This window comes from Mus caroli, chromosome 3, assembly GCF_900094665.2.
Source record: "Mus caroli chromosome 3, CAROLI_EIJ_v1.1, whole genome shotgun sequence".
Lineage (NCBI taxonomy): Eukaryota > Metazoa > Chordata > Mammalia > Rodentia > Muridae > Mus > Mus caroli.
Genome location: NC_034572.1, coordinates 56,209,637 through 56,225,304, shown reverse-complemented (window position 1 = coordinate 56,225,304; position 15,668 = coordinate 56,209,637). Strand labels below are relative to the sequence as shown.

Genomic DNA, 15,668 nt, shown 5'->3' with positions numbered 1-15,668 from the left:
CCCCCCGCGCATCCACCCAAGTCTAACAAAACGTTCCTGTGCTGAAGATTGGAAAGACTTGCTTTGCTGTTCTGGATGCATAGAAAGTTTTACTTCAAATATTATTCTAGGTTAAGAACTTTAAGGATTTTTTTTTCTTTAAAAACAATGTATTATATCAAACAATGAAACAACTCAACATGTATGTCCCTAACAGTGAGGAATATTTGGAAAGATTAATTTCTCAAAACACCTGATCAGCACACAGCTAATGTATATTTCAAAAGTCCTGGTCCTTTAAAATTACTCTCTTCTAATATTTCTATAAACACATTAAATATGTTGCCTAAATATTTGTTTATAAAAGTCATTGTTTTATGTGCTCTTAGATTGTGTATACCTGCAGTTCAGGCACATCTGATGTTTACAGATTAAATGAATCATATTTAAAAATATGATTGGTTTCATTTCTATTTCATTATACTGAGTCAAAATCTCTTAAAATTACTTTACATGAGCTTTTAGATTGTTTTGTTCTCCAGAGAGTATTTGTCATAAAGAAAAGACACTTTGAAATTAGTACCTCAAAATAAACAAAAGAGAACATAGGTAGATAAATAAATGGTAGATGTTATCGTCATGCCTAAATTTCCAGCACTTGGAAGCACGCACAGGAGGAGCGATTCAAGTTCGAGCAAACCTGGGCTCCTCAGTGAGTTTCGGGCCATCAAGAATAGAAGGTGAGACCTTGACTAAAACCAAATTTTAAAAATTATAAGAACAATAAAAATCTAATAAAATGATCTCAATGAATATTTCCACCTGTCATAACTATCTCATTATCTAGATTTAAGAAAATGTAATTGATGTTTATAAAAGCATTTAAAGTTACAGAAATTCTCATAACAAATAAGTATGATCTTTAAAAAATCACCAAAATTGAGATCTATTGAACACATGATAATTGAACAAATCTATCTTTTTAAGCATAAACATTAAATGTCTTCATAAAAGAAAACTTAGAATGTAGCTTGCTTGGTAGTCTTTCCTAGTGTGCACCAGGAGTTCAAGGCTAGTCTCTACTACACAGTTTGAAGCCAACCTTGTATACATGTGATCCTCTAAAGAAGAAAGTCTCCACGAAAAAGAAAAATTGAGCTGGGTGTGGTGACACAAGTCTTTAGTCCCCCATGTGAGAGGCCAGTCTGGTCTACTGAGCAATTTCCAGGCCAGCCAAGGCAACTTAACAAGACCCTGCCTCCAAAATAATAAGAAAGAAGGAAAACGGGAGAGGAATAAAGGAAATAAGCAAGAAAGGAAGGAAGAAAGATCAAATCAAACATTCTAATAATGTTTGTAAAAGATAATTTTTGGCAAATCTAGATGTCTAGTTTTCTGTTTTAAATGCAATTTGTGACTATTAGGGAGTTTTTTAAAAGAATGCGGTAACAACTTGAATGTAAGCAAATCCTTTTTAGCAGGATGGAGCCTTTAGTGAGAAGATGGAAATCAAGGCTTGGGAGATTAGAAAACAGTAATGTTCAGCTTTCTGACTATCTCCATTTTCTTTTCACTGCATAAGCCTAGGCTGGGAGAACAAAAAGTAAAAAAAAAAAAAAAATAAAGTATATTCCCATTTACTACCCTTGGTTCTTAGGGAATACAATGGATATACATTACAACTGATATAATTTCAAAATTAAAGAGCACTGGCATTAATTATCTGAGATATAACTTAAAAGACTTATATGAAATATATTCAGGCAGTGGAGGCGCATGCCTTTGATCCCAGCACTTGGGAGGCAGAGGCAGGCAGATTTCTGAGTTCGAGGCCAGCCTGGTCTACAAAATGAGTTCCAGGACAGCCAGGGCTATACAGAGAAACCCTGTCTCGAAAAAAACAAACAAAAACAAACAAAACAAAAGAAAACATAAAACAAACAAAAGAGAAATATGTTAAAAATCTTTAACACATGGGCTAAGGAGACAGCTCAGTGGTTAAGAGCATTGCCTGCTTTTGCAGTTGAATTCTCAGCACCCACACATTCAGTGCCACGGGATCTGATACGCTCTTGACTTCTTCCAGTTCTGCATGCATCATACATGTGGGCAAAACACCCATACACACAAAATTAGTTACATTAAAAAAATAAATGGAAGCACTTGGTACTGAACAAATGAGAGAAAACTAACTGGGGCACACATAAGCATAAAGATCACATCCAAATCCTTGTAAGGAGGGGAAAGTTTAGTAACACATGCCTATTCATTTTTAATTAATCTTCAGAGTGATTCTAATCACAAACCCTCTTTTGACACAGGGAGTATCCTGCTATTGTGTATTATATCTAATGTCTTCACTTATCCTTGTAAGATACAGTTATAAAATTCTCATTATTAATGAACAGTAAATTCTGCATAGCTTGTCTCTTTTGTCTATAAACTAAGATAGCTAAAGATAAAAACCGGTTTAATGTTAGTGTTGCCATCTGGTGGTGACTTCTACTAGCTGCAGACATTCAGTGCCTGTAAAGATCGAATAATTTAAACACATACTATATAATCTCTGATACTTCTGAAAGCTGATCTTGACAGAGGCAATTCATTTTAAAAGCAGAAAAGCATGCTGTATTTCTCATAATACAAGGGGACCTTAGCTGTACATTATTTTGAAGCTCCTCTGATAAGACATTCTGACACTAGATTTCAAAACAGATCTTCTCTGAATCTTTCACATCTTTCAACTTTTTGATCCTTTAAAATAGATGACTATTATATATTACAAACTATTCTAAGTAGTTGAGATTAAGGTTGTAAAAAGCAAAACAAAACATAGATAGAAATATACATATTGCATGAATTTAAGCCAAATGTAAATTTAGTGAATAGAGCCCATACAATGTTGCCCCTTCCCCTTCCCCTGCTCCTGACACCAACTTTATATTCAGAGGAGTCTCTACATTACTGATAGTTTTCACAATTCATCAGACAGACTCACACAATGTGTAGGTATCCTTTATTACTTGTGTCCCACTGTCTCCCTCTCTGCTGGATAAGCCTCCCTGGTCCCTGGACAAGCCAAGTGGCAATAAAGAGGTTTGAAGTGAGAACTTTAGGTCTTCTCATATCAGGTTGACTTAATGAAGAACTGGAAAAACTGGTGTCTATCATCTGAAGAGCCCATCGGACTGAATTCTGCTATTCTTATGATGGAGCCCTAACAACCATTCAAATGAACTTTTCCCCGTGCACATGTTGTCACACACGAGAAAGGAATGCTGACAGAGACTCCACAGGAGAAAAGCATAGTAGAGATTCCACACTTGGAAGTTTTCCTAGATCTCACTTCTTCCCCTAGCTGATTGTATTTATGTATTTTCCTGTTTTAATTTTCATTCTATTTTTAGAATTTATAATTAATTCTTTGAAAATTTGTGCATGTGTACATCACATTTTATTCACAACCACCTCCAACTTCAACATCCCATTCCCCTGGATCCTCCTCAATACATCACCTTCTCCCACTTTCATGTTTTCTTCATTAAAAATAAAAATCCACTGAGTCCAGTTGTTGCTACTTATATGCACATAGGTGTTGGGACATTCATTGGTGCATGGGCAACAGCAGTGACTACATCCACAAAGAAAGGTGACTCCCCATGCCCCAATAACCATCAAATGTACTTGGCTGATTTTAATCTACATTTCAACATGAAACAAACTGTATCCATGACTGCACAGCAGTTCTGATGACAGATACCAGCTTTTAGTTCCTCTGGTGAACAAGCTTAGATATGAAAAGACCCCAACATTCTCATTACAAACCACTGTATTACTGTCTGGCTTGTCCAGCACTGTCAAGAGAGAAGTCAGATGTATTATTTGTAAGTGAAAGAAAAGACCTTCTCAGGTCTGGGCTTTCATATAGAGATCAATGTCCTTAATAATGGGTCAGCATAATGATAATGTAACTGGCAACTACCCTGTCTCTAAACTCTTTGCTCTAGGAGACTGAAGACATGGAGTGCATGGCATCAGGGAGCGACTCACAGGTTAGACCACCGGCCAATCTGAAGAGGACATTTTCTCAAATAGGGTTCCCACTTCCCAAAATGACTCTAACTTGTATCAAGTTGATATAAAACTCCTCAGTACAAATTGTTACAACACTGCAAAACTTTCCCCAACTCTTGAACAGTTCAGAAAGGATGCATATGCTCCTCTATAGTACACGGGAGATAAAGAGACAAGAGGTGTTGCTAGGTAGCTAGGGGTTACTGCAATGGAGCCATGTAACCATATAGCTGAAGACAAGTGAAATTTCTGCCAGTAAGCTCACAGGGAATAAGAGCCACCAAAACAAGGCTGAATTGGCTGAATACAACCACCAGATTCTGATGGCCAAAGATTCACTAGCATAAATTTCATTAATGATCCCAAATATGCTATGAGCCATCAACTCTTGGAAATAAAGCACACTCATGCAGGGGCTATTTTGTACAGTCACAGTCTCCCAGATCTTTTGCATAAAGCCTTATTTTAAATAGAAGGAAAGGCTTAATCATAAAACTTCATTCATAATGGTGTGAGAGAAGAAACTTAGGGGTTCTCTGTTTTTCAAGGAGAATGCTAACAATAATCCCCCATTCCTGGGCCTTCATATAAACCTGCAAATTGGTCAGAATGTTCATTTAAAGATTATGGAGCATGTTGGATATTCTGACACCATCTAAAAACTATGTAGTGTCCTTTACTACTACATTCTGGGATTCTGTGTGTCTCAGTTTTACTACATTCCATTTATGAGTAGACTGAAGGATGGAGAGGTAGGTGTTTGTGGAAGTAGGCACCAAACACTGTGGAGAAAGATAGTAGCATAGGCTGCTGAAAGCATGACACATTCTCTCCTTGCATTAGTCTGGATACCAAATTTGACTTATTACCAATTATGGTTTTTTTTCTGTAACATTTTATAATTTTAAAAAGGAGAAAAACCCTTCATCTTCTTTGTTCAGTATTTGAGGACATGAAGATTAAACTGACAAAATGAGTAAGCAACATAAAAGGTGCACCTAATTGCATCCTTATCAAATTTAAAGAGAGAGAGAGAGACACAGAGAGAGACAGAGAGAGCTTATTGTGTACTGTGGCCACTACAATTTGAAGTACAAGAGCAAAATTAACATGACTGTTTTTCCTTCTTCACAATTTTACAAATAGATTAACTTTCATCATGTATTTCAGCAACCTCAACATAAAATTTTAATTATCAAAACAAAGACCTTAATCCTTTCATTTAAATTAAACACATCAAGCCTTCCTTTTGGTATGTCTTATTACCATAACTATTATGGTAATGATCACGGCACAGTCATTATTACTAAGTTAGATAATGATGACTTGTGTACAAGCAATGCAATGCCACTATACCTAATCTGATTAATTAAAGGGATGGAAAGTAAAAGGCAGGAAGCCCCTATTCACAGTCTATTAAATCTTTTCCACTCCAAACTCTTTTCTGGCCAGAAACTGTTTTTGTAACTTTGGGTATTGCATTGGTCAGGGTTCTTTAGATTCACAGAACTTATGGGTAGTCTATATATAGTAAAGGAAGTTATTGATGATTTACAGTCTGCAGTCCAACTCCCAACAACTGTCGGTAGCAGCTGTGCTAGTCCAAGGATCTATCAGTTACTCAGTCCCACACGGCAAGCAGGCGAAGGAGAGAGAGGGTCTTCCTTCTTCCAGTGTCCTTATGTAGGTCTCCAGCAGAAGGTGTAGCCCAGTTTAAAAGTGTGTCACCACACCTTTAATCCCAGAGGAACTTAAACTCAGAGATATCCCTGTCTTAACTTCCTGGAATTCATAGCCACTATGCCTTAAGATCTCTATACCAAGATCCAGGTCAGAAACTTCTATCTCCCAGCCTCCAGATTAGGATCACTGGTGAGCCTTCCAATTCTGGATTGTAGTTCATTCCAGATATAGTCAAGTTAACAAACAGGAATAGCCACTACAGGTATGTAGATATATAGCATAGGAAAACAAATTGAACACCACAAAGAAATAATAAAGAAATGTATTATTAAAAAAAAAATCTCGGGGCTTGAGAGATGGCTCAGCGGTTAAGAGCACCAACTACTCTTCCAGAGGTCCTGAGTTCAAGTCCTAGAAACTACATGGTGGCTCAAAACCATCAGTAATGGGGTCTGGAGTCCTCTTTGGTGCATCTGAAGAGAGCAATGGTGGTGTACTTATATGCATTAAATAAATAAATAAATATTTTTAAAAAAATCCCTTGATTTGGGAGTGGTGACTCACACGGGTGATTTTAACACATGGGAGGGGAGGGCAGGAGGATCAAGAGTTTAACTGCATTCTCCATTTGTGCCAAGATCCAGATGAGGCTGAGCTATGTGAAACATTGTCTCAAGAAAATCAAACAAAACAGTCAGTTCTTTGTAATACATGATATGTTTACCATTTATTAAAGACAAAAGCAAATTCGTGTACTAATGTGAATGATGTGTTGGTTTATTTTTACACAAATAATTAAATCTTCACGCAGATCATATAGCATTTTCAGTGTTTTCCAGAGTTGCCAATATGTTGACTTTATAAACAACATTTCACATAAATACAAAATGGAATAACTATATTTAGGCTTATTTCCAAAATTGTTGGGAATTCTATGCCATCCCAAGGCAAAACCATTCAATAATTTTAAAAATAAAACTCAGATCAGCAATTCAAACAGAAATTCTAAAAATCAAATATTCTAACATATTATAGTCTAAAGATATAAAAATTTAGTACTAAATGTTAAGTTATGAAAATAGCAAGTGTTGGTTTTCCATAGCTAAACCATTATTTCTCTATAATAGCTGTATTCTTTTTATGTATTTTTAAGAACACTGAAGCTTATAGCATACCTTTGGTGAAAATTAAAACCAAGTTGTTCAATCACCTTATTACTTTATAATAGGTGGCACAAGGCAAAAATCTGAACACAAGGTGTTTTAGATAATGTTTGCAAGCACTGCACAGTGACTGCATGCACATCACATTGTATGCATGTTGATACTGCAAATCAAAACTGCAGTGGAACACTGGCTGGTGTAACAAAAACACCTTGCCTTAATTAACATGCATGGTTTTGAATTAATTGCTTGTTCAGAAAGCTTACTTTGTTGCCAAAAATTTCTTAGCACTGACATTCAGTTACATGACCTCAGATGGGGTTACAACTTCAGATTAGGAAACTGGGGCCAACAGAACATAGATAAAATGGACAAAGGGATAATTCAGGTGCCACTCAGAACACAGAGGATCAGTCATGGAATTTCATCCCACTAAGTAGAACAGCATACAATTTAAACATAGGAATTCACTGGGGGTTTTGTACTTAACTGTTTGGGTCTATAATTGACCACCAAATAGCCAAAACTATGGAAGTAAAGACAGAAGACAGGATTGCATACTCACAATTTTAAGTGAGCAAGGTAAGGGAGAAGAAGGAGGACATCTATGGAGAAAATGGAGATGATGAGGACATCCTTGGAATAGACAGAAGATGTGGACGTTTTGTAGGCATGGTGCTAACTTCTAGTCTCCAGTGAAGATCCAGTCTTCTCTGACTCTCCTAGCAAGATTAGAATAAAAAATTTTGGGGAGGCTCTGTCTGCCTTTACATAATAAAAGATTTCAAAAATTCAGATGCATTTAATCAAAACACTTTTAGGTCACAGTGGATTAATTTGGATCACTTCCTGGCATGATAGCAATATCCATACACATACCTTTATTTTCCTCTACAAAACAAACAAACACCAAGCACTTAAAAACTCCTATCTGGCCGGGCAGTGGTGGCGCACACCTTTGATCCCAGCACTTGGGAGGCAGAGGCAGGTGGATTTCTGAGTTCAAGGCCAGCCTGGTCTACAGAGTGAGTTCCAGGACAGCTAGGGCTACACAGAGAAACCCTGTCACAGAAAAACCAAACAACAACAACAAAAACCCTCCTATCTGCCGTTTTTGGTAGCTTTTGCTTTTGTTGTTGGCCAAGCATCTCCATCACCTTTAAATCAGATGTCTAAATAAAAACCTTTGGTGAAAATTAAAACCAAGTGGTTCAATCACTCAACTGCTTTATAACAGGTGGCACAAGGCACTGACTAGTCTTGTTAATAATCAGCACCTGGCTTCAAATCAGTGTGTGAATCCTAAACTGTGCTTTAAATTTCTCAAGTGTCCTGCCTTGAATTCTGGAACAGATGCCTATTTTATGCTATTAGATAAGATAGTAAGTAAAGTTTTTTTTTATTATTTATTTACATTCCAGTCATTGCCTCCCCTCCTGCTTCCCCTCTCCCACAGTTCTTCATCCCATTCCTCCTTCCCCTTGCCTCCAAGAGGACAGTCCCCTCAAGACTACCCGCATCCCTGGGGTCTCAAGTCTCTGGAGGATTAAGCACAATTCTCACTGAAGCCAAACCAGGCAGACCTCTGCTATATATGTGCCAGGGGCCTGTGCTTGGCCCGTGTATGCTCCTGGTTGATGGCTCAGTCTCTGGGAGCTCCCTGGGGTCCAAGTTAGTTGAGACTGCTGTTCTTCCTATGGGGTCATCCTCTCTTCAGCTTCTTCAGTCCTTCTTCTAATTCAACCACAGGGGTCCTCAACTTCAGTCCAATGGTTGGGTGTAAGTATCTGTGTCTGTCTCAGTTCACTGCTGGTAGGGCCTCTCAGAAGATAATCATGCCAGGCTCCTGTCTGTAAGCATATCATAGATCAGGAATAGTGTCAGGCCTTGTTGCTTGGAGCCCAAGTTGGGCCGGTCATTGGACTGACTTTCCTTCAGTCTCTTACCCATTTTTCTCCCTGCAGTTCCTTTAGACAGGAACAAATCTGGGTCAGAAAATTTAACTGTGGGTTAGTAACCCAGTCCCTCTTCTTGAGACCCTGTCTATCTACTGGAGGTAGTAGTCTCTTTAAGTTCCCTCTTCCCACTTTTGGGTATTTTGGCTAAGGTCACCCACATTGAGTCCTGGGAGTCTCTCACCTCCCGGGTCTCTAGTACTTTCTAGAGACCCCCGCACCCCTCCCATCCCCTTGGCTGCTTATTTCCATTCATTCTCCTGGCCCTCTGGGTTTCTCTCCTGCTCACCCACCCAATACTTTACCCTGTTTCATTTTCCCCTCCCCCGTCCCATTCAGCTCCCTCCATCTCCCTCTGCCTCCCATGATTATTTTCTTCCCCCTTCTAAGTGGGATTGAAGCATCCTCATTTGAGCCTTTCTGCTTGTTAAATTTTAAGTTCTGTGGATTGTATCCTAGGTTTTCTATACTTTTTAGTTAATATCCACTTATCATTGAGTATGTACCATGCATGTCCTTTTGGGTCTGGATTACTTCAATGATCAGGATATTTTTTTTGTTCCATTCATTTGCATGCAAAATTCATGATGTCCTCATTTTTAATAGCTGAATAGTATTCCATTAAGTAAATGAACCACATTTTCTGTATCCATTCTTTGGTTGAGGGACATCTGGGTTGTTTCCAGCTTCTGGCAATTACATATAACGCTGGTATGAACATAATGGAGCACATGTCCTTGTGGTATGGTAGGACATCTTCTCATATATTCACAAGAGTGGTATAGTTGGTTCTTCAGGTAGAACTATTTCTAATTTTCTGAGGAACCGCCAGATCAGATACAAGTAACCTATGATGGCCTCAAACTCATTATACAGTCAAGGGTCACATTCTGATTCCTCTTCTTCCATCTGCTGTTTGCTGAGATTGCATATCTGCACCACAACATGGTTTATACTGTTTGGGATTGAAATCATGCCAGGCAAGCACTCTTATCAATTGAGCTGACACCCAAGTTCCAGGATTAAAGTTTTTTTTTTTCTTTTTAAGATTTATTTATTTTATGTATATGAGTTTCCTGTAGCTGTTTTCAGACACACCAAAAGAGGGTATGGGATTTAATTATGGATGGTTGTGAGCCACCATGTGGTTGCTAGGAATTGAACTCACGACTTCTAGGAGTAGCAGTCAGTGCTCTTAACGGCTGAGCCGTCTCTCCAAGCCTAGTATTAGAGAGTCTTTAAAGAAGGTATTTGGGTGCGTATACTTATTTGACTGAAAGAGGTGCCAGGCGTTTTCTAAGAAATACCAACTTCTTTGGTCTTTGAGGACAGAGTACACAATGGTCGATGGTTTTGTTGGGTATGTACTTGCTATCCATGGCTTTGCAAATAAATTCTAGGTTTTAACAAAGTAATTAAAATTCACTCAAATTTCCACATTTTCTCAGGCTAGTTTAAATTCCCCGCCATCCCAAGGACGCCCACCCCGGAGCTAAGCTTCTGGCCAAAACGCGCACCGCGGCTCACACAACTGGCGCCGTCCGTGACGTCACCGGAAATGTCTGCTTGTGACACTCAACGGCCCGCCCTCTCGCGCTGGGCGCCGGAAGCAAAGCAGAGGGGAATGTGCGCCCGCTTCCGGGCCCGGACGCCATTTTCAGCGGTTGAATTTTGGCAAGAGCTGCTAGTCGGCTCGGACAATGAGCTACGACTATCATCAGAGCTGGGGCCGCGACGGGGGCCCTCGGGGCTCCGGCCAGGGCTCCAGCGGCGGCGGCGGAGGGAGCCGGGGCTCGGGCGGCGGCGGAGGGGGCCGCGGCGGCCGGGGCAGGCATCCCGCACATCTTAAGGGTCGCGAGATCGGCCTGTGGTACGCCAAGAAGCAGACGCAGAAGAACAAGGAGGCTGAGAGGCAGGAGGTATGGAGGTCTCGTCAGGACGCGTTTGCTCTCCCTGGCGTTTGCTCGAGCTCGATGCAACCTCTGTCGAGCCCCGGGTAACGGGTCACCCGATGGGTTGCGCCTCCATCCCAAGCCATCACTGCTGCAGCCGATGCATGCTCTGTTTACGGACGTGAGAACTGAACTGAGGGTGAATGCTAAATTCATACTCTAGCCGAAGCCGACTCTTATTAGGGGATGTCATCATTTAGAATTCTTACTGTCACTTTTAAGTTCTTTCCCTGAAGCAGCCAACAAAAGCATTAAAACACTGTCTTAAGTGTGTAGATCTTGGAGAAAAAAAAAAGTAGTTTAGGTAATAGTATTAGCATTAAAGTGAGTCATATGCTGGTCTTTTTTTTTTTTTTTTCTTCTCCCTTTCTGTTCTGAATTTTCTGTTGACTAGCAGCACCTCTTTAAGACGTATTGAAAGGAAGACGCTGTAGAGAAGTATTTGGCTAACTTCATCAGGAAATTGTCAGTTTGGTTTGTATCTTGAAGACCTGTAGTATAGGAAGCATCGTGTTTTTGTTGTCTGTTTTGTTTTGTTTTCCCTGAGACAGAGTTTGTGTAGCCTTGGCTGTTCTGAATCTGCTCTGTAAACCAGGTTGGCTGTGAACACACAGAGATCCACCTACCTCCGAGATTAAAGGTGTGCACCACCAACCCAGCAAACATAATGGTTTTTGAGTGACCTGGTCTAAATAACTCCATCATTGCGCAGAATCTTTAAGTGTTTGGACACTGTTTCATACATGCTTTTTTGAATGCTAAAGTCCTTTGCATTCTAATAGGGGGGAAGAAATACCTAAACAAATAAGTTAAATAAGCGGAAGTTATCTTTCCAGATGTACACCGGACACACATAACTTGTGCCCTGGATATTGATGCTACATAGTGCAGGCTGACCTTGTACTCCTAGTCCTCTTTTCATTACCAGTGCTGGGATTTCATATGTGCACACCTCGGGGCTAGGCTTTTTTTATTAGTTGACCCCTTAATCCCAGTCCCATCCCCAAACTTCCGCTTTAGCAAATGTCAGTGTTGTTTATTCACCTGCCATGTGGAAGTGAACATTGATTTTTCTCTTTCATTTTGGGAAGTCTGTTTGCTCTGTTTTCTTGCTTATCTCTGCAGCAACTATGGGTCAGACCTCTTAACTGTTCTTTGAATTATAGCTGCCCACCCCAGTCCCATTGTGGTCTCTTAAAACCTTAAGAGGTTTTAAGATTCCTTAAGTGGTCTTTAGCTCGTTTTATTCTTTACTTCCCAACTTGTTCATTGAAGCCATGCAGCTTCTGCCTCTCGTTGGTGTTGCCTGGGAACCACGTGATCTGGCTGTAACATACCCTCCTTGGGTTGATCTTTCCCAGCTCAAGCTTTCCAAGCTCAAGCTCTATGTAATCATAGACTGGTTAACATTCATGATTTCTGCTCCTTATTACTTTTTTTTTTTTTTTTTTTTTTTTTACCATTTCCCTCTCTAAAATGAGTCTTTGAATTATCTTTAAACATGTTTTTCAATTGGTATAATTCTTTTCAGCACTTTTGGCTTGGTAAGATTTTATCCTAGAATTTCCATAGCTTTTACATTAAAACAAGCCTCATGCTTGCAGATGAAAATACTCCAGTGGGTCCTCATAGTTCTTTCCATATATGTGTATGGCAAACTTACTATTATAGTACCTAATTTATAGAGATAATGTGTGCTAAGGGCCATAGACAGAATGCTATGTTACTAAATAGGAGGATATGGGCTTTCTATTCAAATGAAAGGATCTTAAAAGATACAGAGAGTTAGACACTATTGGGCATACAAGTGAGGGCTTTTGGATGAGCAGAGATTCTCAACCTATCTAATTCTGTGACCTTTTAATACAGTTCCTCATGCTTTGGTGCCCCCCCCCCCCCCCACACACACACATGCCTTAAATTTATTTGGTTGCTGTTTTGTAATTGTTTTTTTGCTCTTATTATAAGTGTAATGTAAATTTCTGTGTTTTCCAGTGGTCTTACGAGACTCCTGTGAAAGGGTCGTTTGACGTTAAGGAGTCTTTGAGAGCCGATGACCTAGAAACATCTTCACTAGATTTAGCATTTGGCATTCATTGCAAGGGCCTGTGGATACTATTGAAATGGGGGTACATAATGAAAAGAATGGCCTAGTTCTGAAGTAGACCTGTCTTGTTTCTCCAACTTGAATATGCATAGGATTCACCTGGCACCTAGTTAAAGTAAATGACTGGGACAGAGCCAGAGAGTCTACTTCCCTAACAGACTTCCAGATGATGCCAGCATTACTCGGCCTGTAGGTCATTCCAGCTGTAAAGTGGGCAGCAACACATAATTAGAGGCAGAGATGACTGGGGAGAAAATTCAAGGGTGGAATACCCAGAGGTGGGGAGAAGGGCATGGAAATTGATAGTGGCAGGCAGTCGAATTCTGGAGACGAGGAAATGGAGCACTTGCCAGTAGGTTTGCTGGTGGTGCTGAAAACTAGAACATAGCTTTAGGCCTGGGGAAACGGCAGGGATGATTTCACTCTGTATGCTTGGTGGAGAGGTTGGGCATTGACGACTGCTGATTTTCTGTTTGGGCCTGGAGTGCCAGATATTGTGAGAGGGTCCACCATTATAGGATGGGCATAGCTTCTCTACAAAATCTGTGGAGATTCAGATTTCTGTTAATGATTAGTACAATTAGAAAAATCTCATCATTGCTTTAATTGACTTAAAAAGGCCCTCTTTTAACCTTGACTATCACATGGACATAAAAGCACAGTCCATATACCGTCTCCCTAAGTTCCACTTAAATAATCCATAATTCCTAAGGTTTCTTTATTCTCTTTTTAAACTATTTTATCTTTCAATTAATATGTGGACTTTTTCCTTCTCAAGTTCTTTAATCTAATAGGCTCATATTTTGACCACTCTTGATTTCCCATTGCCAGTGAATTCATGTGCACATTATTAAGTGTGGATTATAAAGAAGTTGAGGTTTGTAGGCTCATAATTTTGGAAGAATATTTTGTTAAACTTCCTATATAAAATGAAAGTCTTCAAAAAATTACGTTTGACGTTTGTTCTTATTTGCATTGGCATTTCATTTCATTCCTGCATGTTTAGAATTTCTATAGCCTCTAAAAACTGTCTTTGCAAGTTCTGATATTTTCTTTATTTTTATCACCTGAAGCAGCTACTGCATTAGCCATCTCTGTGAATACCGAACAGTTCCTTATGAAATCAGCCATCAAAATTTATTTACTATACGGAAGTATAACAACTGTCAGTCATTTACCATCAAAATATTATTTCTAATTTTCAGCTTTTTTGTCACATGGTTTATTTTTGTTAATATTTTAAAGAAACATCTGTATTTATTGGCTTTGCCATTGTTTAAATAAGACTGCATGCTGTTCACAGCATAATGGTATTTATACACTTTTCAAGATCTGTTTAGAGTACTTGAGTTTTGATTATTGGACATTTGTAAGCATTTGGAGGTGGAATCTAAAGAGACCAAAGTGATAGGAAGAGACAAGAAAGCTCTACTGCCAGTCATCTGTAGAACAGATTTTGTAAACACATGACAGGCTAAAAGGCCTAGCAAGACACACAAATGTTGCCATGAATTTTACCTAGGAAGGGAGATTAGGCTAGAGCGCAAGCATGGTTAAGTATGATTTACTTGTACATATGTTGAACATACAATACTTTGCCTCTAGCAAATTAGAATTAGTATATTTTCATCTTAAATATAAAGTCATTTTATGCATGTCTGTGTGTATTAACAGATACTTTTTCTTTTTTACAAAATAGAGAGCTGTAGTGCACATGGATGAACGTCGAGAAGAGCAAATTGTGCAGCTGCTGAATTCAGTCCAAGCTAAGACTGATAAAGATTCAGAAGCGCAGATATCCTGGTTTGCTCCTGAGGATCATGGGTAAAATAAAAAATCTCATAAAGAGTAGCAAAGAGTAAAACAAAGGTGTTGTGACATTTCCTAAACAAAAAACACAAAACAGGGGCTGGAGAGATAGCTCAGCAGTTAAGAACACTGACTGCTCTTCCAAAGGTCCGGAGTTCAAATACCAGCAACCACATGGTAGCTCACAACCATCTATAATAAGATCTGATGCCCTCTTCCGAGGTGTCTGAAGACAGCTACAGTGTACTTACAAATAAATAATAAATCTAAACAAAACAAAACAAAACACCACAAAACAACAATAACAAAAACAAAAAACACCCCAAAATTACTCTCCTCATTCTCTTCATTAATTGAATTTAGTCTTCTGAAATCCTTTTTAGTGTTGAGCAAATAGATTTGAAGAAAATAATAATGATTTTATTTTTTTGAGAAAGGATTTCTCTGTGTAGTCTTGGTTGTCTTAGAAATAACTCTGTTGTAGACCAGGGTGGTCTTGAATTCAGAGATTGCTTGTCTCTTTCTCCCGAGTCCTGGGATTAAGGGTGTGTACCGTCTCACCCAGCACTAAGAAAGAAAACTTTTCAATAGCATGTTCCCTAACTGTCAGGAGTGGGTATTCTGTGTAAGATATTGGTATTTGTACTCTTTACCTGTCATCTTCTCTTTCCAACATTCTTCCATGGGGCAAGTCTCCATCAAGTTAAATTGCTGCTGTTTCAGAAGGTTGGAAAACCTTATTAAAGTGTTTGGGGGCTGTGTAATGCAGCTTACCATTTACATCTCACCAAAGGGCAGCAGACAGCAACAGAGCTAAAATAAACCAATTCCTTGAAAATCAGGAAAAGCAAAACAGCTGAAATGACTGCAAGAAATGAGTGACTATTGTGTGGATTTTAATTTCTTAAAGTTCTCAGGGAATAAATTACCTGATAATATACATTTA

The 15,668-nt window shown here is 39.0% G+C and overlaps 1 protein-coding gene and 1 long non-coding RNA gene across 3 annotated transcripts in view; one reads left to right on the top strand and one right to left on the bottom strand.

Moving 5' to 3' along the window:
• The window catches only part of LOC110291723, an 11,202-nt gene extending 804 nt beyond the window's left edge, over positions 1-10,398 (bottom strand). Inside the window, exons 1-2 of the long non-coding RNA XR_002377601.1 lie at positions 10,372-10,398; positions 7,465-7,621 (exon numbers count right to left, since the gene is read on the bottom strand). This is a non-coding gene — a long non-coding RNA (uncharacterized LOC110291723). The remainder of the gene's footprint in view (positions 1-7,464; positions 7,622-10,371) is intronic.
• A 91-nt stretch (positions 10,399-10,489) lies between these two features.
• Dhx36 (DEAH-box helicase 36) overlaps positions 10,490-15,668 on the top strand; it is a 37,465-nt gene continuing 32,286 nt past the window's right edge. For both annotated transcript variants that reach the window (XR_003836193.1, XM_021158337.2), the window contains exons 1-2: positions 10,490-10,773; positions 14,613-14,737. Coding sequence is in view for 1 of the 2 variants with exons in the window: in XM_021158337.2 (XP_021013996.1) it covers positions 10,555-10,773; positions 14,613-14,737 (344 nt within the window). In the remaining variant the exon portion in view is untranslated. The remainder of the gene's footprint in view (positions 10,774-14,612; positions 14,738-15,668) is intronic.